The sequence below is a fragment of the Cyphellophora europaea genome (assembly GCF_000365145.1).
Source record: "Cyphellophora europaea CBS 101466 unplaced genomic scaffold supercont1.6, whole genome shotgun sequence".
Lineage (NCBI taxonomy): Eukaryota > Fungi > Ascomycota > Eurotiomycetes > Chaetothyriales > Cyphellophoraceae > Cyphellophora > Cyphellophora europaea.
Genome location: NW_008481812.1, coordinates 546,808 through 562,571, shown reverse-complemented (window position 1 = coordinate 562,571; position 15,764 = coordinate 546,808). Strand labels below are relative to the sequence as shown.

Genomic DNA, 15,764 nt, shown 5'->3' with positions numbered 1-15,764 from the left:
GGCGCAGGAAGGGGCGCTGGGGAAGGGGAGCGGCGCGGTGGCTCCTGGGTCCACTGAAGTCTGCACGGGACGTCTTGTTGCGGGCATGGGAAGGGGTGTGGTTGGGAGTGAGGCTCGTGCTGGGACGGGGTGTGGTACGGTCGTGTGGGAGGGAGGGGTGTGGCGTTTGAGTGTTGCGTTAGGGCGAGGTGAGAATCTAGCTGGCTGGTTCCGTGTGCAGGCATTGAGATGGATGTGTATGTGAGTAAATATAGAAGAGGTGGATGGGTGCATCGTTCCATGTTAATGAATATGAGAGGAGAGGGATGCACAAGACAGGAGGCATAGATTATCAAAATGACAACGAAGCCACAGGTCATGCATGGAACTAACATTTTCATCCTGCTCCTGCGGGAGCACGACAACACGGCAGAACACAGTAAATCAACGAAGAGCAAAACGCACAGATCGGCACCAAAGGGTATCGTCGCTTCGATCGCACCGCACCGCACCGCAACGCAACGCAACGCAACTCGTAGATGCATTACTTATCCACAGCCATTGCCGCAACCAGTGTGTTCCCCCATCCCTCTTTCCTCTTCCCATCTTCCCAGTAGCAAACTCAGGCCCTCTGATCAGGCGCCAAATCCAACGGCTCGTTCACCGCGCCGCTCCCCGTCGTCGTGGTCTGGTGGTGAGCGGACGCAAAACCGTCTCCGAACCCTCCAGTACCCGTACCGGTGCCGGCACCTACACCGGCACCATTGATGCCGCTGCTGCTCCCAGCATGATTGAAGCCAAAGGAGCTGCTCTCGCCTTGATTGATGCCGAACGTGCTGCTCTCGCCGCCGTGGCTGACGCCCGTGGTGGTGCTGCTCTCACCATGGCTGATTCCTGTGGTGCTGGACTCGCCATCCACGCGCGACTGGATGGGCTCGAGGTGCTGGCCGTCGTAGCCGGAATGGTGGTGTGCGGCGGCGGCTTTGGCGGCGTCGGGCGCGATGGCGGAGCTGCGGCGGCGCTCGGTGGCGGCGGTGGCGGTGTTGAGTGCTGAGGCGGTGGAGACGGATTGGCGGTGGCCGGTGCCGGTTATGAGCTGGTAGGGCTGGCGTTAGTAGAGCGTTGAGGTAGAGGGTCCAGGATGGGGCAGCGATGCAGGGTCCTGTACATACCTGGAAAGGGTCGCTGCTGAAGTTGACGGCGCTCATCTTGCGCTCTCGCACGGCGTAGTCCTGCGCGGGGGTGTTGTCTGTCTCGGCGATTCCTTTTGTCTGTGCCTTGTCGACCGCCTTGCGGGCGTAGTATGGATCGTTCTGAGGCTTGAATCCCCCGTTTGGGGTTAAGCTGAACTTGCGGAGGTCGACGCCGTTGACGCTCATCTTTCTCTCGCGGTTCGCGTATTCCTCCTCTTCAGTCATGCCACTGGGGGCTACACCATCGATCTCGGCTTCTGTGAGGGAGAGTGTCAGCGCGGCTTGATAGTACACGGCATGTGCCACAACGTACTGGTCACGGACTTGCGGCCGTAGTAAGGATCGTCTTGCGGTTCCATGCCGGAGCTTCGACTGTTGCTGAACTTTCGAATGTCGACGCCATTGATGGACATTTTGCGCTCTCGATTGGCCCATTCTTCCTGTGCGCTTAGGCCAGAAGGAGCGACATCTTGAATGAACTCATCTGTAAGGCGGTGGTGTGAGCGAGGGCAACGTGCGGTGGGGAATAGGAGTGAGGGTCAGAGAGTGATGAGGACAGCAGGGTTGTGTACCAGGGACAGGTTTGCGGTGGTAGAAGGGGTCGTCAGCTTTGCTGCCGCCGCCAAAAAGAGGCATCTTTGCGACGGTGCTCGTAGATGCAGGCGGATGGGAAGAGACTTCTCCTAGAGCAGGCAGTGACTACAGGTCAATCTGGTACAACAAAGCACCACGGTTAGCCAGAGGGAAGTCAAGGGGGGCAGCAACTCAGAAGGTACTGAATATATATACTCTCGCACACATGACCTCCACTCCGGACCGCCTGAACTTACACTGCTTGACAGAGAGCCGTGACAGTGGTAGCACCGACCGGGGTGGGGGAGTCATGACACGACAGAGGTCAATCATCCAGAAGGAGAGGAGGGCCAGACCCCCCTCGTCAGTGGTACGGACTAAGCAACGCTCCAAAACTCATAAGCCTTCTGTGAGCGGCCAGCGCGGAGCTTCGTATTCAAGCTTAAGCGACGAACAGACAGTGACTCGCGAGTCGAATACGCGGGGATTGAGCTTTGCTATGAGGTGATGGGCGCATGACCCCTCCCTGTCTGCGTGAGCTTGTCGAAACGCGAGTTGGTCCAGGCGCTTTGGGTTTGATAAGTACACAATAGGTGAAGATTAGGGAACGGCTTAACCCCAGCTTCAAAAATAGGCGACGAACCCTTGTCCGTATTCGGGGCCGGTGACGTCGACAAAGCTTGCACATGGACTTCTAGGCATCGATTTACATAGGGCTCTTGAGATGTCGACCACCACTAGTTGAGGACTGGGTGGCGAGATGCAGTCATTCATGCATTGGTCGTTCCTTCAGCTCTAGTCGAGCTCGCTCTTTCTATCGCAGATTCTTCCAAAGCATTCGAAGATCTGGCCACGACAGTTTCAAGACTAGAAACTGTCAGTCGGCCCGAATAGGCTATGAATCCGGGGCGACCTGAGGATTCGGCCGAGTGTGGGGGCCTGGAGCCTAAAACCTGGGGTAACGGAATCGCCATGGCATGAGGAGATATAAGTCCCTGAGGTGTCCAAGGTATGTGGCTGCCTTATCCTCGGCCGTCTCTAGGAGAAGGGAAATCATGTCGGACATGTGATCTGGACTAGATGCTTGAACTCGTGCTTTGCCTAATCGACAGCAATGTTGGCGGCTATCGTTCTGTGTTACGCTATGTTTAGCTGGTTGCCTCGTTTAGGGGCAGTATTTCATGCTCCCGTGAGCAAAGTGACCCCGCAAACCCAGCGCCCTCGAGCATCGTGCGACTGCTGCCATGATCCTGTCCATTCCATCCTGATAGTCCTGTTCCGTCGTGATTCATTACCCTGACTCGCGGTACCTGAAGGTGCCGACAACAACACTTTCCGAGCTGACTTCATCCCAGGCCCGGTATGCCTGCGCCCAAGCCTTCCACGCCGACTTCCTTGCCTACCACAGCCGCCAGGCCACCAAAGCCTTCTCGCCGGAGCCGCTCAATCAAAATGACACCCTTTTCCCTTTTCTTCTGTCGGATCTTCTCTTCCAGCTCATGTACTTGTGCGCTGAGCATCTTCCGACTATCCTCCAGCCCCAGATCAATGAACTCTTGCTCGTACTTCCTCAGATTCGCAATCTGGCCCTCGAGTTCCCTGATAGATGCATCCAGTACCGCCGTTGGCGATTTCGTATCTGCATGTATACTTTCATTGAGAAGAGCCAATGTAGATGGCTTCGGGCTCGGCCCGGGCAGAGGCATGCCGTTGCTGCCATTCATGGACGCAGCGTAGCCCTGCTGGCTCAACCCTCTGCTCATAATTGGCGGAAGCGTATTTGCACGGTCTGGGGTGATGCCCATCGTTGATGCCAGCGATCCAAGCCCGGGCGACGTGCTCACTCGGGTGGACCGGTCATCGCCCGGCGACATCATCATGGCGCCCTCCGCTATACTCTTGACGCCAGGCAGTATAGGCCCAGAGGATGTGAAGCTGTCGCTGTACTTGTGGTGGCTATAATTGGAGAAGTCTGGCTCGGGAGTCGGTAGCTCAAGTTTGCGCATCGGGGTAGCTGGGTTCCCCAAAGCAGATGCCGAGGCAGCAAGTGGCCGCTTGCGACCTGCCAACTGACTGACGCCAGGAAGAGAGCCACTATCCGATGCGTGAGATTCCCGTCTGCCGCGTTTCTGGTCGAATACATTGTCAGCGAAGCCAACGGTCTTCCCTCGAGGGTCTGCCGCACGAACACGTCGCTTCGAGGCCGGCTTCTCCGACTTAATATATGCAGTGTTAAAATGACAGCAGCGACAATTGCAGACTTCTTTGCATTTTGGACACATCCAAGATTCGCTGTGGCGGAGTACGTCGCCGGGTGACATGTCGAAGTGCCGGAACAGGCCTCGATAGCAGAAAAACGCCGTGCACTTGTCACACCGTCGACCCTTCCACTCTGGGTGATCGATGCGGCACAAATGACAGAGACGGCTGGTCTGGGACTGCTTCGCTCGCATGAGGTCGTTGACGGCTGTGCCGAGCGTTTTTCGGTCGTCCGCGATAATATGGGTTTCGGGTTGGAATCCTAGTATCTCTCGTGCTCTGGTGAGTATTCGAGTACATTGGTCTGAGGGGACAATCTCGGCCCAGGCGTACGCGTTAGTGTGCTCGCAAGACCGACCGTTTAGATAGCAAAGCAAACATAGATCGAAATCGGTGCATTGCGTACAACGCACGTGGCGATTCCAAATGGCGGTGCTGCAGAAATTGCAGGTTGCAATCACGGTCGGCGGCAACGAGACAAGGCTGATCGGTGTGGCTAGAGGTGAGTCAATCTGCTCATCGTGAACCATCTGTCGGAACAGGCGCGACAGAAGTGGTAGATCTGGCGGCAATGGCACTGACTGATGCATGCTGGGATCGTCCTGCAGCAGCGACATCATGGCACAGGCTAATGACAGATTGGTCCGCGCCAGATCGGGATGACACAGACGGTTGAAGGAGGGCTGTACGTTTTGGAAGCCAACTTCGAGTGACAGCGGATGGAGGATGTTCCACACCATCTTGGTGCAGAGTGTTGACGGATTCCAGACTTGATGTGCAGTTGCTGGTGGAAAGACGACCAGGTCTCCCACCCGCTGATCGTACACGTAAAGCGGAAAGTCGGCCTTGAGCATTTCGTCTGTGTTCAAATTATACCAGTCGAGGTGTGGCGAGACTCCTCGGGCAGAGATGAAAGAATCGTACTTTTTCTGTGAATCAAAGTCGGTGCCTATGCAGACAATGGGTCTGTCTGTGCAGAGTTAGTCGAGCTCTCGAGTAGTAGGTTCCGAACACTTACCATCCGATTCAACGAGAAGATTCAGTGCGACCGTGCTGGAGAAGCATCTGTGAAAGCCAGAGCTGCTCCCTTCACTCCCGACATAAGCCATCATGACCTCGCTCCGAGCGCACGGCGGCAGCCACTGAAACAGGTCCAACTTGCCGCTCCATTGGAGCTCCGTAGGCAGAACCTCCTCGCACTGTTGAAGCCATTCTGGAGGGCATGGTAGATCCCTGGCGTAGAGATTTTGGAACTCTTGTAACGACTGCTGCGCACTATCGGCAAACTTGCGCAAGGTAAAGGATAAATCTCTGCCAGTACTGCAATTGCGGATGGGTATATTCTTTTTCGTGCTCAGCTCGATGAGCCTCTCAATGCCAAAGCCGGGCTCCGAGCCATCTCTGGGATTGCCTTTGGGCCATGACCCGAGTTTGTCAAAGTCGGCCAGCACGAATGGCTTGCCCGACTGTAGTCTCGTTTGAAGCCATTGGGAGAAGGGTATGGGATTGCCCTCATGGTCTTGTTCGGTTTGGAGGTCGACAATGCTGTATCTCGGAAACTGGACAAATGGTTTACCGAGGCGCAGAAGGTGTTCAGCGGATGCCTCGGGCGGGACAGTCAGTGAAGGTGTCGGAGGGATCATGCTGGCCGTGCAGCAAGTCCTACATATTCAGCGAGGAGCTCGGGCGGGAGTGGAAGAGAAGTAAGTTAAGGCCGTGAGTTTGCGAGTGGTTGCAGCACCCCAGAGGATTGCGAAATCTTGGCCCAAGGCCAGGCACTTTGCACTTTTGAGTCTCCGGGCGGGGAATGATGCGGGTGGTTGACCCCCAATGACTCCTCTTTCAGGCGTCTCGGCTTTTGCCGGAATGCCTAGGCAGACGGCAGTTGCCCCTAAGACAAGCTAAAGTCCGGAACGCGTTCCCCTTGTCTTCCCCTGCCGAAGAAAAGCCTCAAAAGGGACGGCGAGATCCAAAATACGTAGCAGCAGGCGAAAGTGTTCGGCAAATGCAGTTCCTCTAATCCTTTCTGGACAACGCTACGTGCCCGATGTTCAGACGATGCTACCACAGAGGGCCTCTGAGATCGCATGTTGCATACACATTCGCTTAGCCACTCGAGCATGCCAGGGGTTCTGTGCTCGTCCATGCCACGTAAGGCTCACTGCCAGCTAGAGACTGTCCCTTTCATGCAGGTAGTGTTGTCGTTGCTTACCACCTTCAGCTCGGTCTCTTTTTGCGCTGCTCCATCCGCAGACATCAACACCCTGTAAGGCTCCCCTGCATAGACGGGGCTTGTTGCGCGATAATCCACCTTTCGGGGGTAGATGATCTCGTCTCTGCCCTTGCCCAGCCTTCGGTTGACAGTCTCATCCCGCCACAAATCTAGCATGGCAATCAGATTCAGTGGACCGTGCACCACAATATTCCGGTGACCCTCGACTTCGGTCGCCCAAGGCTTGTCATAGTGGATTCGGTGGCCATTGAAGGTCAAAGCCGACATGCGGAATAGTTGAAGTTCGTCCCGGTTATATTCTCGAACCACACTCCCCTTGTCTCGTGAATCCAGCTCTGCCTGTGAGAGTTCTGACGGCTTTTTGGGAATTGGAGCAGGCTTCGAGGGATCCAGAGCCTCTCGGAAGACCCAGTTTCGCCGGTCGAGCAAACACAGATTGCCTTTGCTGTCGTGATATTGCTTCTCAACCCCAACTAGTAGCATTGCGTTCCCATCCTTCATTACTTTGGGGACGCAGCTCAGCAGTTTGGTTGTTTCCGTAACGGTGTCGCCAACCTGAAGGTAGTGATTCTGGGAAGAGGAAGGGTCTGCTCCAGGCCACTCGACCGAACCTCCCGCCCACATTCGCCGAGTAAATGGTGCATTGGGGTTGAAGGAAGCATCGGTACCATCAAGGCCGAGAATACCTGGCAATTGTGCAGGAGTGAAGTAGATCCAGTGGTAGGCCGGAGGTATAGGCGTCCCCGCAACTGGCTCAGCCTCCTCCAGGTGACTTGAAGCTATTTTCGATCCTGGCCATAGATTTGGTCGGTCGAGTGTAAGTGAAAAGAGCCGAAGTTGGTTCGCGTCTAGCAGCTGGGAGCGTGTGAAGATCTGGCCGTTGGCAAATTTCGAGAGAAACGCATCGGCGACAGCTTGGGGGTCTGCTTTCCGCAGTTCTGCCGTCGAGCTGAATCTTCTCGACCTGGAGGCAGCTGTATGGGCTTTGCTAGCAGCACGAAGAGCTCTGAAACCTCTCATTTTCTCATTCGGTTATACGTCGCCGAGCATGCGAGGCGGCAAGTGACTGATCGCTAGCAAGCAGGAAAACGAGACTGTGCAACCTCGGGCCGCAAAGACATCGACTATGACTAGCTATGAGTTGTTATTCAATGCGAGGGCAATAAGTGCTCTCAGAGAAACTTCAAGCTCGCTCACATATACAGAGGTACGGCCGGACGCGGCAGGACGCGACCGAGGCATCCCCGCATGGCTTCGAGACCATCTCCGAGAATCGGCATGACGAAGAGGTGTCTTCTCCGAGACGCAATCTCGAAGCCGGTTTGTCCACGGGAAAGAACGATGTCGGACGCCCAATCCTGATATCATAACGCAACTCTGGCAGTGGTGTTGTAAACATCCTCTGGGTTACTTTGTCAACATTCTTCGATAGTCCATAGCTTCGGGTATCGGACTTAATTCCCATTTCCCTGTAGGTTCCGTGGTCGGGGCCACTCTCTTCGACTGGGCCTGAGTAGCATCTCTCCTGGGCTCGCAGAGACCGCGAGAATTCAGTAGCTCAAAGCAAATAGTTGTGAGTGAACAGTCAGTGTGAATGTGATGCATGCCCTTTGCTTGTTCCTTCTGCCAACCCCGAGCTGTGGAGGCTTGGTTCCTGCCAAGGGCCAAGACATTGCTAGAACGGAAATACTTAGTGCCGGATACACATTGCCGTTGCTTCCTGCATGACGCATTTCAACTCTTGCCGCCACAAGCCAAGCGCGTGAATCCTTGTTTGATGGGTAGGAGCTCCCTGCCAACGGTTCAAGAGGCTGATGGGATGGCTTCTTGTTCTGTTGATTCAAATCCCATTGGTCTCGCTTGAACTTGGTCGATATTTGTCTTGTCTTCTTCAGTAATCCGCCATGCTGGCCACGTTCGCGCTTTCAGCAGCATTGCTGCAACTCGCCCTGGCCCAAGGCCCATCGTCCTGCGGTCCAGCCCCATCAGGGAACATTCGTCCTTCCATCGCTTCCGGCTACCACTATCAGGTCGTAGCCACCGGTTTGTCACGGCCTCGTGGACTTCACTTCGACAACGACGGTCACTTATTGGTTGTCGAATCAAGGGCTGGCCGAGTGGTGGCCTTTAGCCTTGACGAGGACGAGAGTGGCTGCATAACCGCCTCGAGTCCTAAGCCAGTCACAGACGACTCAGACGTATGGTACTCGCAGACCTTGGAAGCTCCTGCTAACCACAATAGCTCAACCATGGCATCGAGATTTCGCCCGACGGTAACACCCTCTATGCTTCAAGCTCGAACGATGCTTATGCTTGGGATTATGACTCGTCCGACCAGTCTGTCTCCAATCAGCGCACTATTGTCACCAATATGGAGGGATCGGATCACGTCACAAGAACCTTGTTGCTTTCGAGAGTTACACCGGACTGGTTGGTCATTTCTTTCGGAAGTAAAGGCAATCTCGACTTCGAAGCTGCCGATATCGAATCCGGTAGCGCCACCGTCAAGGCTTTCAACTTGGCCAACCGTAGCGGCGTGTACGACTATCCCACTGAAGGCACTCTCTTGGGCTGGGGACTGAGAAATGAGGTCGGTCTTGTGGAGCATCCGAGTTCGGGTGGCATTTGGGGAATCGAAAACTCTGCCGACCAGCTTGAACGATATGGTGTTGATGTCCATGAGAACAATCCTGGCGAAGAGCTGAATTTTCTGGGCTATCTGAATGGAACAGACACTCCGGAGCAGGGCTCAAACTTTGGGTATCCGTGGTGCTACTCTGCGTGGTCAGTGGATGAGCTTCCCGAGCACCAGAGCTTGGAAGTTGGCACTCAGTTCGCTATCGACGTAACCTCGGATCTCAACGGCGAGAACAGAACGGATGAGTACTGCGCTAACCAGACTCGGAGCAGACTCGTATTTGAGGATCATATGGCTCCGTTGGACATCAAATTCAACGACTCTGGTCGCAATGCGTGGGTGACTTTTCATGGAAGCTGGAATAGCCCTGATCCAGTTGGATACAAGCTGTCCTTGGTTGAGTTCTCGGAGGATGGTGAGCCGGTAGACGAAGCCACCAGCAGAACAGCTGCCACCGATATCTTCGCCAACGAGGATGTCTCAAGATGTGCTGCTGATTGCTTCCGGCCAGTGGCGATGGCCATTGACCAGCAAGGCCGCATTTTCATGTCCTCCGACTCAACTGGGGAGATATACATGATCGCCAGAGATGAAGGTGCAAGCAGCACGGGTGCTTCGCCTACTTCATCTTCGACTTCAACTTCAAGCGATAATGCCGCGCCCTATCTTACTTATTATACAATGGCTCCTTACCTCGCACCAGCCCTTGCTATGCTGGTATGAATTGACGAGTACGTTAGATGAGGGAATCTTGTACGAAGCATGAGACGCTAGCAGGGACTATGATGTATACATGTGCAGGACGCAAACGAGCTAACAGAAAAGGCCGCAGTTCAGCTGCACAATCGATATCCTCAGTGAATAGCAACGAAGTCGAGAGGCCCGCCCGAATCAATGAATGCGGCACAATTTCCTGACAAGGCTGCGGTCACTCAGCCGTCAGTTGCTGCAAAATCACCTTCTGGCCTACCACTTTTACAACCCTGCTTCAGTATCCAGTGGATGGTGGTCCTTTTTCTGCTTTCCATACAACGGCTTCCGTGGAGGTCTGCTTGTCGTTTCTTGTCCTGAGCAACCAGGCACTGCTTTTCTTTTCCTCCCCGCTCCCGATCTCTGTTCCTTCATTTTAACCCCGAATCCTCACAACGCTCTCACCCGCCAACATGGCCCCTGACAGCCCTCCTCGACGGGCGCCCCCTCTGATATTCCATCTGCCTGATGATGAAGCCTCGGATTCAGACCTGAGCGATGTTCCCGCCTCTCCCACAACTCCTGAGCATGTTGGCCTTACACAAGCCATCCAGGCTCCTTCAACACCTGATCAAAAGATCATTCCGACGAACTTGCCGCCGCAGAGACGTGGTCGTCTAGTCCGAGACACCTACATAGACTCAGATACCGATTCTGACCTACCAGGTACGAAGAGAACCAGAGCTAAGCAGTGGCGAAGCCCATCGACACCTACGCCGACTTTCTGTAGGCGGAAGCAAGCACACCCCTCCAAAGCGAAGCAGCCGCAAAACGAGTCACTCGAGTCCGATGCAGATGAATCAGATTTCGAGGTCCCTTTCAGCCCTCCCTACGACGACAAGCACCTGCGTGTCGTACTTAAGGATTCCCTGGAATCAGCTAACTTGGCGCCCATCGAGAAGATGCCGACTGAGGTACTTTCCCCAATGAAGTCCCTGACCTCGCTAACATTCGTAGATCATCGAACGCATTGGTATTGCGACAAGCAAAGACATCGATCATCAGAACTTGAGCAATTGCAATCGCCAGCTGAAGCACGATCTCTCTACACCTGAGTCTGTCATCTGGCGCGAACGGTTCCTGGCTCTCTATGATGCTCCAATGATCAGGAGCCCCTACGATTTCTTTGCTGCTTACCGAGAGCGCAACTTCGTTCTGAACAACGCTGTCGAGTTTCTGCATGGGGCGGATGATCGCCTGCCCATCCAGCTGGAAATCCTCTTCGAGATGGTGGTGGAAGCTTACAATCCCCAAGCCCCATACCTACCCACTCCAGAGACGTCACGCAACCTTCAGCTCTTCGCTGGACAAGAGCTCTGGATGCGAAGTTTTCTCTGCTCGCCTTTCTACAACTTTGGCGGCCCATCCCACGGCACACCGGAGCCTCTCTTCGATAATCTTCAACTGACGTTCTCATATCTTCTTTTCTCGCCCAAATACCGCATTGCCAACATTGTTACCTTTTCGCGCGATGACTACGCCATCGCCAAGGTCTACAATTGGGGTAGCCCTTTAGGTACCATTTTCGAGCGTCTACCAGAGAGCGAGCAAGACAAGCAGCCGCCTTCAAATCCATTCCCTTTCAAGATGTTCCCGAACCTGCGAAGCCCTTCGCCACCTTCTGGTCCAAAGCCCATCAAGTACACGCTGAATACTCACGTGTTGCTGCATATCCGCAACTTCTTCCATCGCCACCTGATCCACGATCCTATGGCAGAGCGGCTGGTCGGCGATATCGATGAAGACACTTTTTGGCGTGCGAACAAGAAGCTGACGCAACTTGGTCACATCCCTCGTCAGTGGTCAGGTCCTCTTCACAAAGGAGATGAGAATGTAGAGGCCATTCTAAACGGCAAGTTTGTCGGTTTCTACTCGAGCGTTCTACGATGGCCAAAGACAGAATTTGATCTGCAAGAAATTCAGAGTGCTGCCCAAGATTGGTCTGGTGTCGACCCCCTGGTAAGTTCTGCCCTGCTTCTTTCGCCCTTACATTCCTATCCCGGGAGCACGAAACGTGTTGATCAAGACTGATGACTTACCAGACCTTGAATTTCAATGCATCCACCACCAATGTTGTCTCTGGTGCATTCGTTTGGCCTGAAGTCTTCGCCAGCTTCCCTTGCTTTGCTTCCACAGTGCCAAGCGTTCAAGAAGCCGCCCAGCTTCGACAGGCTGGGTTTGGTCACACATACTACATCCAAGGCAGCGCCTCTTTTCTCGACATCGAAGCCGTTGATGACACGACCAGTAACTCCAATGCGGCCAAGTCTTCCAAGGGCAGAGCTGCAGCGGCCACCAACGGCACCAGTAAAAGTGATCAGCGCAAGTATCACCCGTACAACGCACTTCGCCTTCGCGGCGTTATTCACCCTATCCCATCAACATTCGTCCCACCAACAAAGACGGTTCCTGGTAATCTCTGGCCTCGCGACTCACCTGTCGCCCTGGTTCCACCGCTTCGCATCCCGGGCTATCGCCGCCTTGTCATGGTGCTGTTCAAGCCCACTACGGTATCTCTGATCCGCCAGCTCGAGTATGCGGACGAGAACTTCGGTTCCACCTTCGGCGTGAGCGTCACTGACCAGATCTCACAACATACGGCTGCAGGCATTGTGGTGGGAGCTAACGGAGCAATCTTGAACCCAGAGGAAGTAGACAGCTACTTGAAGAAGCATTTGCAGAAGTTGATTCAAGAGCGTGAAGGACTGTCCGATGCTGCCGACAAAGACGATCTCACTGGCGATGGTAACATGCGCGGTACTGGTGATCATATCCTTCAGGCCAAAGGCAAGGCCAAAGCTGGCTCTCCATCCGCTGAAATGTGGTCGCTGCCTGACATTGTTGACCTCGAGCGGCAACTGTACCAGGATGGACTGGTCAGCTGGGAAGACATCGAGTATGCATATGCGTACGAAGGCGTGCTGTGTCCAGGTGGAAACGTCATGCTGGGCCGATGGTGGCGATGCGGATTGGCAGGAACCGGCGTTAGTGCTGGTGGCGAAGTTGATGTGCAAGGAGTGGGAGTGCCGGATGGCACCGAAGTTGGTGAAGCTGGGGCCGGTGGTCAGGTGAGTGGTGCTGGAACGGGACCAGGACAGCCCGGTGGCACTACTGGCGCTGGACGTGCGCGGACCCTAGCATCTCTTGAGCGGGGACCATTTGTGTTTTGGGGCATGAACAGCGACGTCAACTGATGCGATTCGCATCACAAGCCTACGTGTGCAAGCAAGCCAGATCATATCGTCTGGTGGTTGGAAGACGTCTCGACGAGTAGGAAGTGGCCTTCCGAGAACTTTGTGCGGAGGGCGCCAGGATACACATACGCCTACTCACAGTCACGATGCTGGAGTAACAAGTCGATAACGAGCAAAAAGAGCAAGGGCAGCCGACAGTGCTCGCTCAAAGCTCTCACATCAGCTCACGATAGCTTTACCTCCTTGTAGGCTTGCTCTAGAAGGGCCAGGAGTCATAGCATTCAGCGTAATTAGAAACGAAATGAAAGAGCGAAACTCTCTACTCTACCTCGCCCTATTCGTCATGCTGCGATTCTGGAATGTGCGTACTCTCTCGTGTCTGGGTCTGGGATCTTCAGTGGCTGGCTGTCCTATGGGCCGTCAATGCTAATCACTAGACAGTATATGCTCGGTTGCAACCACGATGTAGTTATACTGTAATCTCATTTCCATAGGCCAGATGCACGGGAGGCTTGCGAGGTTCGAGCAAAGCCCGCCGCGAAAACTCGCTCGCGTCCTTTGGCATCCGCGGCGCTTATCCCGGGACCACTTTACAGTATATGCAGGAGGGTCGAGCGTCTTGAAAGTCTCAGTCTCAGTCTCAGCCTCAGTCTTTTGAGGACCAAGAAAAACTCCGTTTCGTGCATCTTCATCTTCATCTCCTTCTCCTTCGGCCCCCCTAGCAGGCATCTCGCTGCGTTGCAGTCACCGCTGTCGCAGCCGTCGCCCGCCGTCAGCTTCGGGTCAGGCCTGGGCTTTTAGTGCCGCCAGCTCCAGAAAGTCAACCAACCCATCATCTATCCAGAGGGTTCACGCCGTGCGAGTTTCCCAGCGTGAAAGCCACACGCACACACATAGTCTCTTAGAACCCGCCTTCCCACTCATTCATCGTCTCGGTCCAGCGACTGGTATCCAAGCCATCCCACCAATGCTGTTGGGCCTGCTCACCTCTCAATTGCTGCTGCTGCTGCTGCTGCTTCGGAAAGACCTCCTCGACATTCCCACCATTTAGTCACGCCCGCTCCTGCGACGCCATGCGGCCCGCCACCTCACTCATGCTGACCCTGCGCGCACCGCTCATGCGCGGGCTCATCTCCGGATAGAACCTGCCGCCGGGGTGTAGATCGGTGCTGGCTCTCCCCGATGGATACTCGTCCGCCGCACTGGTGTACATGGCGTCAGCGTCACTCGCGTTTGGGATCTGCACTGGTGCAGGCGGCACGGAGCTGGGGCGCGTCTGCCATGAGCCCGTTGGCGCGGGCGCCCGCTGTGGTTGCTGCTGCTGGAGGGTCGCAGGGTCGAAGTCTGGCGCCTCCAGGTCTGCGGCCGTAGGCGCAAAGACAGTGTTCAGGTCTGGGAATGCGAAGCTGTTGGGGTCGTGGGGACGCATGTCGAGGTTCTCGTTCTGCTGCTGATGTAGGCTCTGCGGGGGGAGGGCCTCGACTTGATTTCTCCCCGCGCCCGGCGTCGGCGATGTAGATTGGAGGTCGTTCTCCTTGACTTCCACCTCACGGTCTCGGATTCTCCGCATCAGGTCGAGGAACTGGCTGTTCTGGAACTTGGTGCTGGTGTCGTGCTGCACGAGGTTCAGGAGGTGGCCGGCCGTACGCGCCAGCTCGTCGGCGTCGCGCACGTCCTGGTCCGGCGTACGGTTGACGGTCTCGGTGTAGTCTATGGCGTCGGAACCGATGCGGATGGAGGATTTCTCGAGGCTCGACGGTGCTTCGTCGACCATCATTTGGTCAGGTTGTGTCTGTTGTGTGTCGTATTGTTGTTGTTGCTGGTGGTGGTGCTGTTGCTGCTGTTCTTGCGAATCCTGCATCCTCTCCATCTCCATCATCGCCTCCTCGAACGCGTCATCAAAGTTTGCTTGCTCAGTGTGGTCTTGCACCCCAAGCATATTGCTCTGCGATTGCTGCTGCGGCTGCTGCTGCATGCCCCCATACGCGCCCATGCCCATGCTCATGCCCATCTCCACCGGCGCGTACGAATACCCAAGCCCTAACCTTCCCGAGTCCATCGTCGGCTCACTCTCCACGGCCTTCCCTTTCCCCAGCGACTGCTGCTGCCGCACAAACTCGCCACCCCACGCCCCAGCCGCCGTCCCCGGCACTGCATGCTGGCTCTTTATCAACGGCGCCTGAGCGCGGAATTGCTGCACCGGTATCGGGCCCGGACTGGGCGTCTGGGAGATATGAAGTCTCTGGAAGTCGGCCGCCCAACCGCCAGCCGCAGTGTTCATGCGACTGGGTGCGTACGTCTGCGCGAACGTCGCTGCTGGCGGAGGAGCATGCTGCTGCTGCTGAAAATGTAGTGGATGCGGCTGCGCATGTTCGAAGGCGTGGAGGTCCGCATCGAGAGAGCCGGCGCGGGGGTCATGTGTGCGGAAGCCCTGCGCAAAGCGGAAAATGTCAGCGCGGGAAGTTGGCTTTGAAATAGTGCGCCTTTGGTCGTTACAGCTGGGAAGGCACAGAGATGACTTACCTGCTCGGGTGATGTGCGCCCGGGCCCGACGAGACGATCTTGCTGTAGGGTGCGGTCGAGCTGGGTTTGCTTGCGAAAGGATTGGAGCGAGTTGGAGGGGCCGCACAGGGCGTCGGCCATTTCTGAAGTTATGCTCGGTATGTGTTCAACACCGGGAGACCTAGGAGAGCACGTGGGAATGGAGGATGTGACGAAAGTTCACCAACTGAGGGGGCGTCTATAGAAATTGGAACTCTTTGTCAAATGCTCGGGAGTATTGGAAACGGAGGCTTCGCCGATGTCATGCCTGGCAGCCTGAGGGTGATGGCGCAAAGGAACCTCGGTTGCAAGGCTGGGCGGGAGATGGAGTTGCCGCCATCCCCGAAAAGTTGCCCCCCCCGAGCACCCCCACTGTTCACGGCGAGAATTGCCTCTTGAAGGTG

At 55.5% G+C, this 15,764-nt stretch overlaps 6 protein-coding genes across 6 annotated transcripts; 2 read left to right on the top strand and 4 right to left on the bottom strand.

Moving 5' to 3' along the window:
- Positions 1 to 601: 601 nt before the first annotated feature.
- On the bottom strand, positions 602 to 1,808 carry HMPREF1541_06418 (uncharacterized protein; the record flags this gene model as incomplete). The annotated part of the gene is made up of 4 exons (XM_008720750.1): positions 602 to 1,075; positions 1,152 to 1,429; positions 1,486 to 1,656; positions 1,745 to 1,808. The coding sequence occupies 4 exons, from the start codon at positions 1,806 to 1,808 to the stop codon at positions 602 to 604; spliced, it is 987 nt and encodes a 328-aa protein (XP_008718972.1).
- A 1,283-nt stretch (positions 1,809 to 3,091) lies between these two features.
- Positions 3,092 to 5,647, bottom strand: HMPREF1541_06417 (uncharacterized protein; the record flags this gene model as incomplete). Its single annotated transcript, XM_008720749.1, has 2 exons — positions 3,092 to 4,974; positions 5,023 to 5,647. 2 exons carry the CDS (start codon positions 5,645 to 5,647, stop codon positions 3,092 to 3,094), a joined length of 2,508 nt encoding a protein of 835 aa, XP_008718971.1.
- A 515-nt stretch (positions 5,648 to 6,162) lies between these two features.
- HMPREF1541_06416 (uncharacterized protein) lies at positions 6,163 to 7,257 on the bottom strand (the record flags this gene model as incomplete). Its single annotated transcript, XM_008720748.1, has 1 exon — positions 6,163 to 7,257. One exon carries the CDS (start codon positions 7,255 to 7,257, stop codon positions 6,163 to 6,165), a length of 1,095 nt encoding a protein of 364 aa, XP_008718970.1.
- Positions 7,258 to 8,141: 884 nt separating this feature from the next.
- Positions 8,142 to 9,598, top strand: HMPREF1541_06415 (uncharacterized protein; the record flags this gene model as incomplete). The annotated part of the gene is made up of 2 exons (XM_008720747.1): positions 8,142 to 8,435; positions 8,480 to 9,598. 2 exons carry the CDS (start codon positions 8,142 to 8,144, stop codon positions 9,596 to 9,598), a joined length of 1,413 nt encoding a protein of 470 aa, XP_008718969.1.
- Positions 9,599 to 10,038: 440 nt separating this feature from the next.
- Positions 10,039 to 12,819, top strand: HMPREF1541_06414 (uncharacterized protein; the record flags this gene model as incomplete). The annotated part of the gene is made up of 3 exons (XM_008720746.1): positions 10,039 to 10,539; positions 10,583 to 11,584; positions 11,668 to 12,819. The coding sequence occupies 3 exons, from the start codon at positions 10,039 to 10,041 to the stop codon at positions 12,817 to 12,819; spliced, it is 2,655 nt and encodes an 884-aa protein (XP_008718968.1).
- A 1,051-nt stretch (positions 12,820 to 13,870) lies between these two features.
- Positions 13,871 to 15,462, bottom strand: HMPREF1541_06413 (uncharacterized protein; the record flags this gene model as incomplete). Its single annotated transcript, XM_008720745.1, has 2 exons — positions 13,871 to 15,250; positions 15,343 to 15,462. The coding sequence occupies 2 exons, from the start codon at positions 15,460 to 15,462 to the stop codon at positions 13,871 to 13,873; spliced, it is 1,500 nt and encodes a 499-aa protein (XP_008718967.1).
- Positions 15,463 to 15,764: the final 302 nt, after the last annotated feature.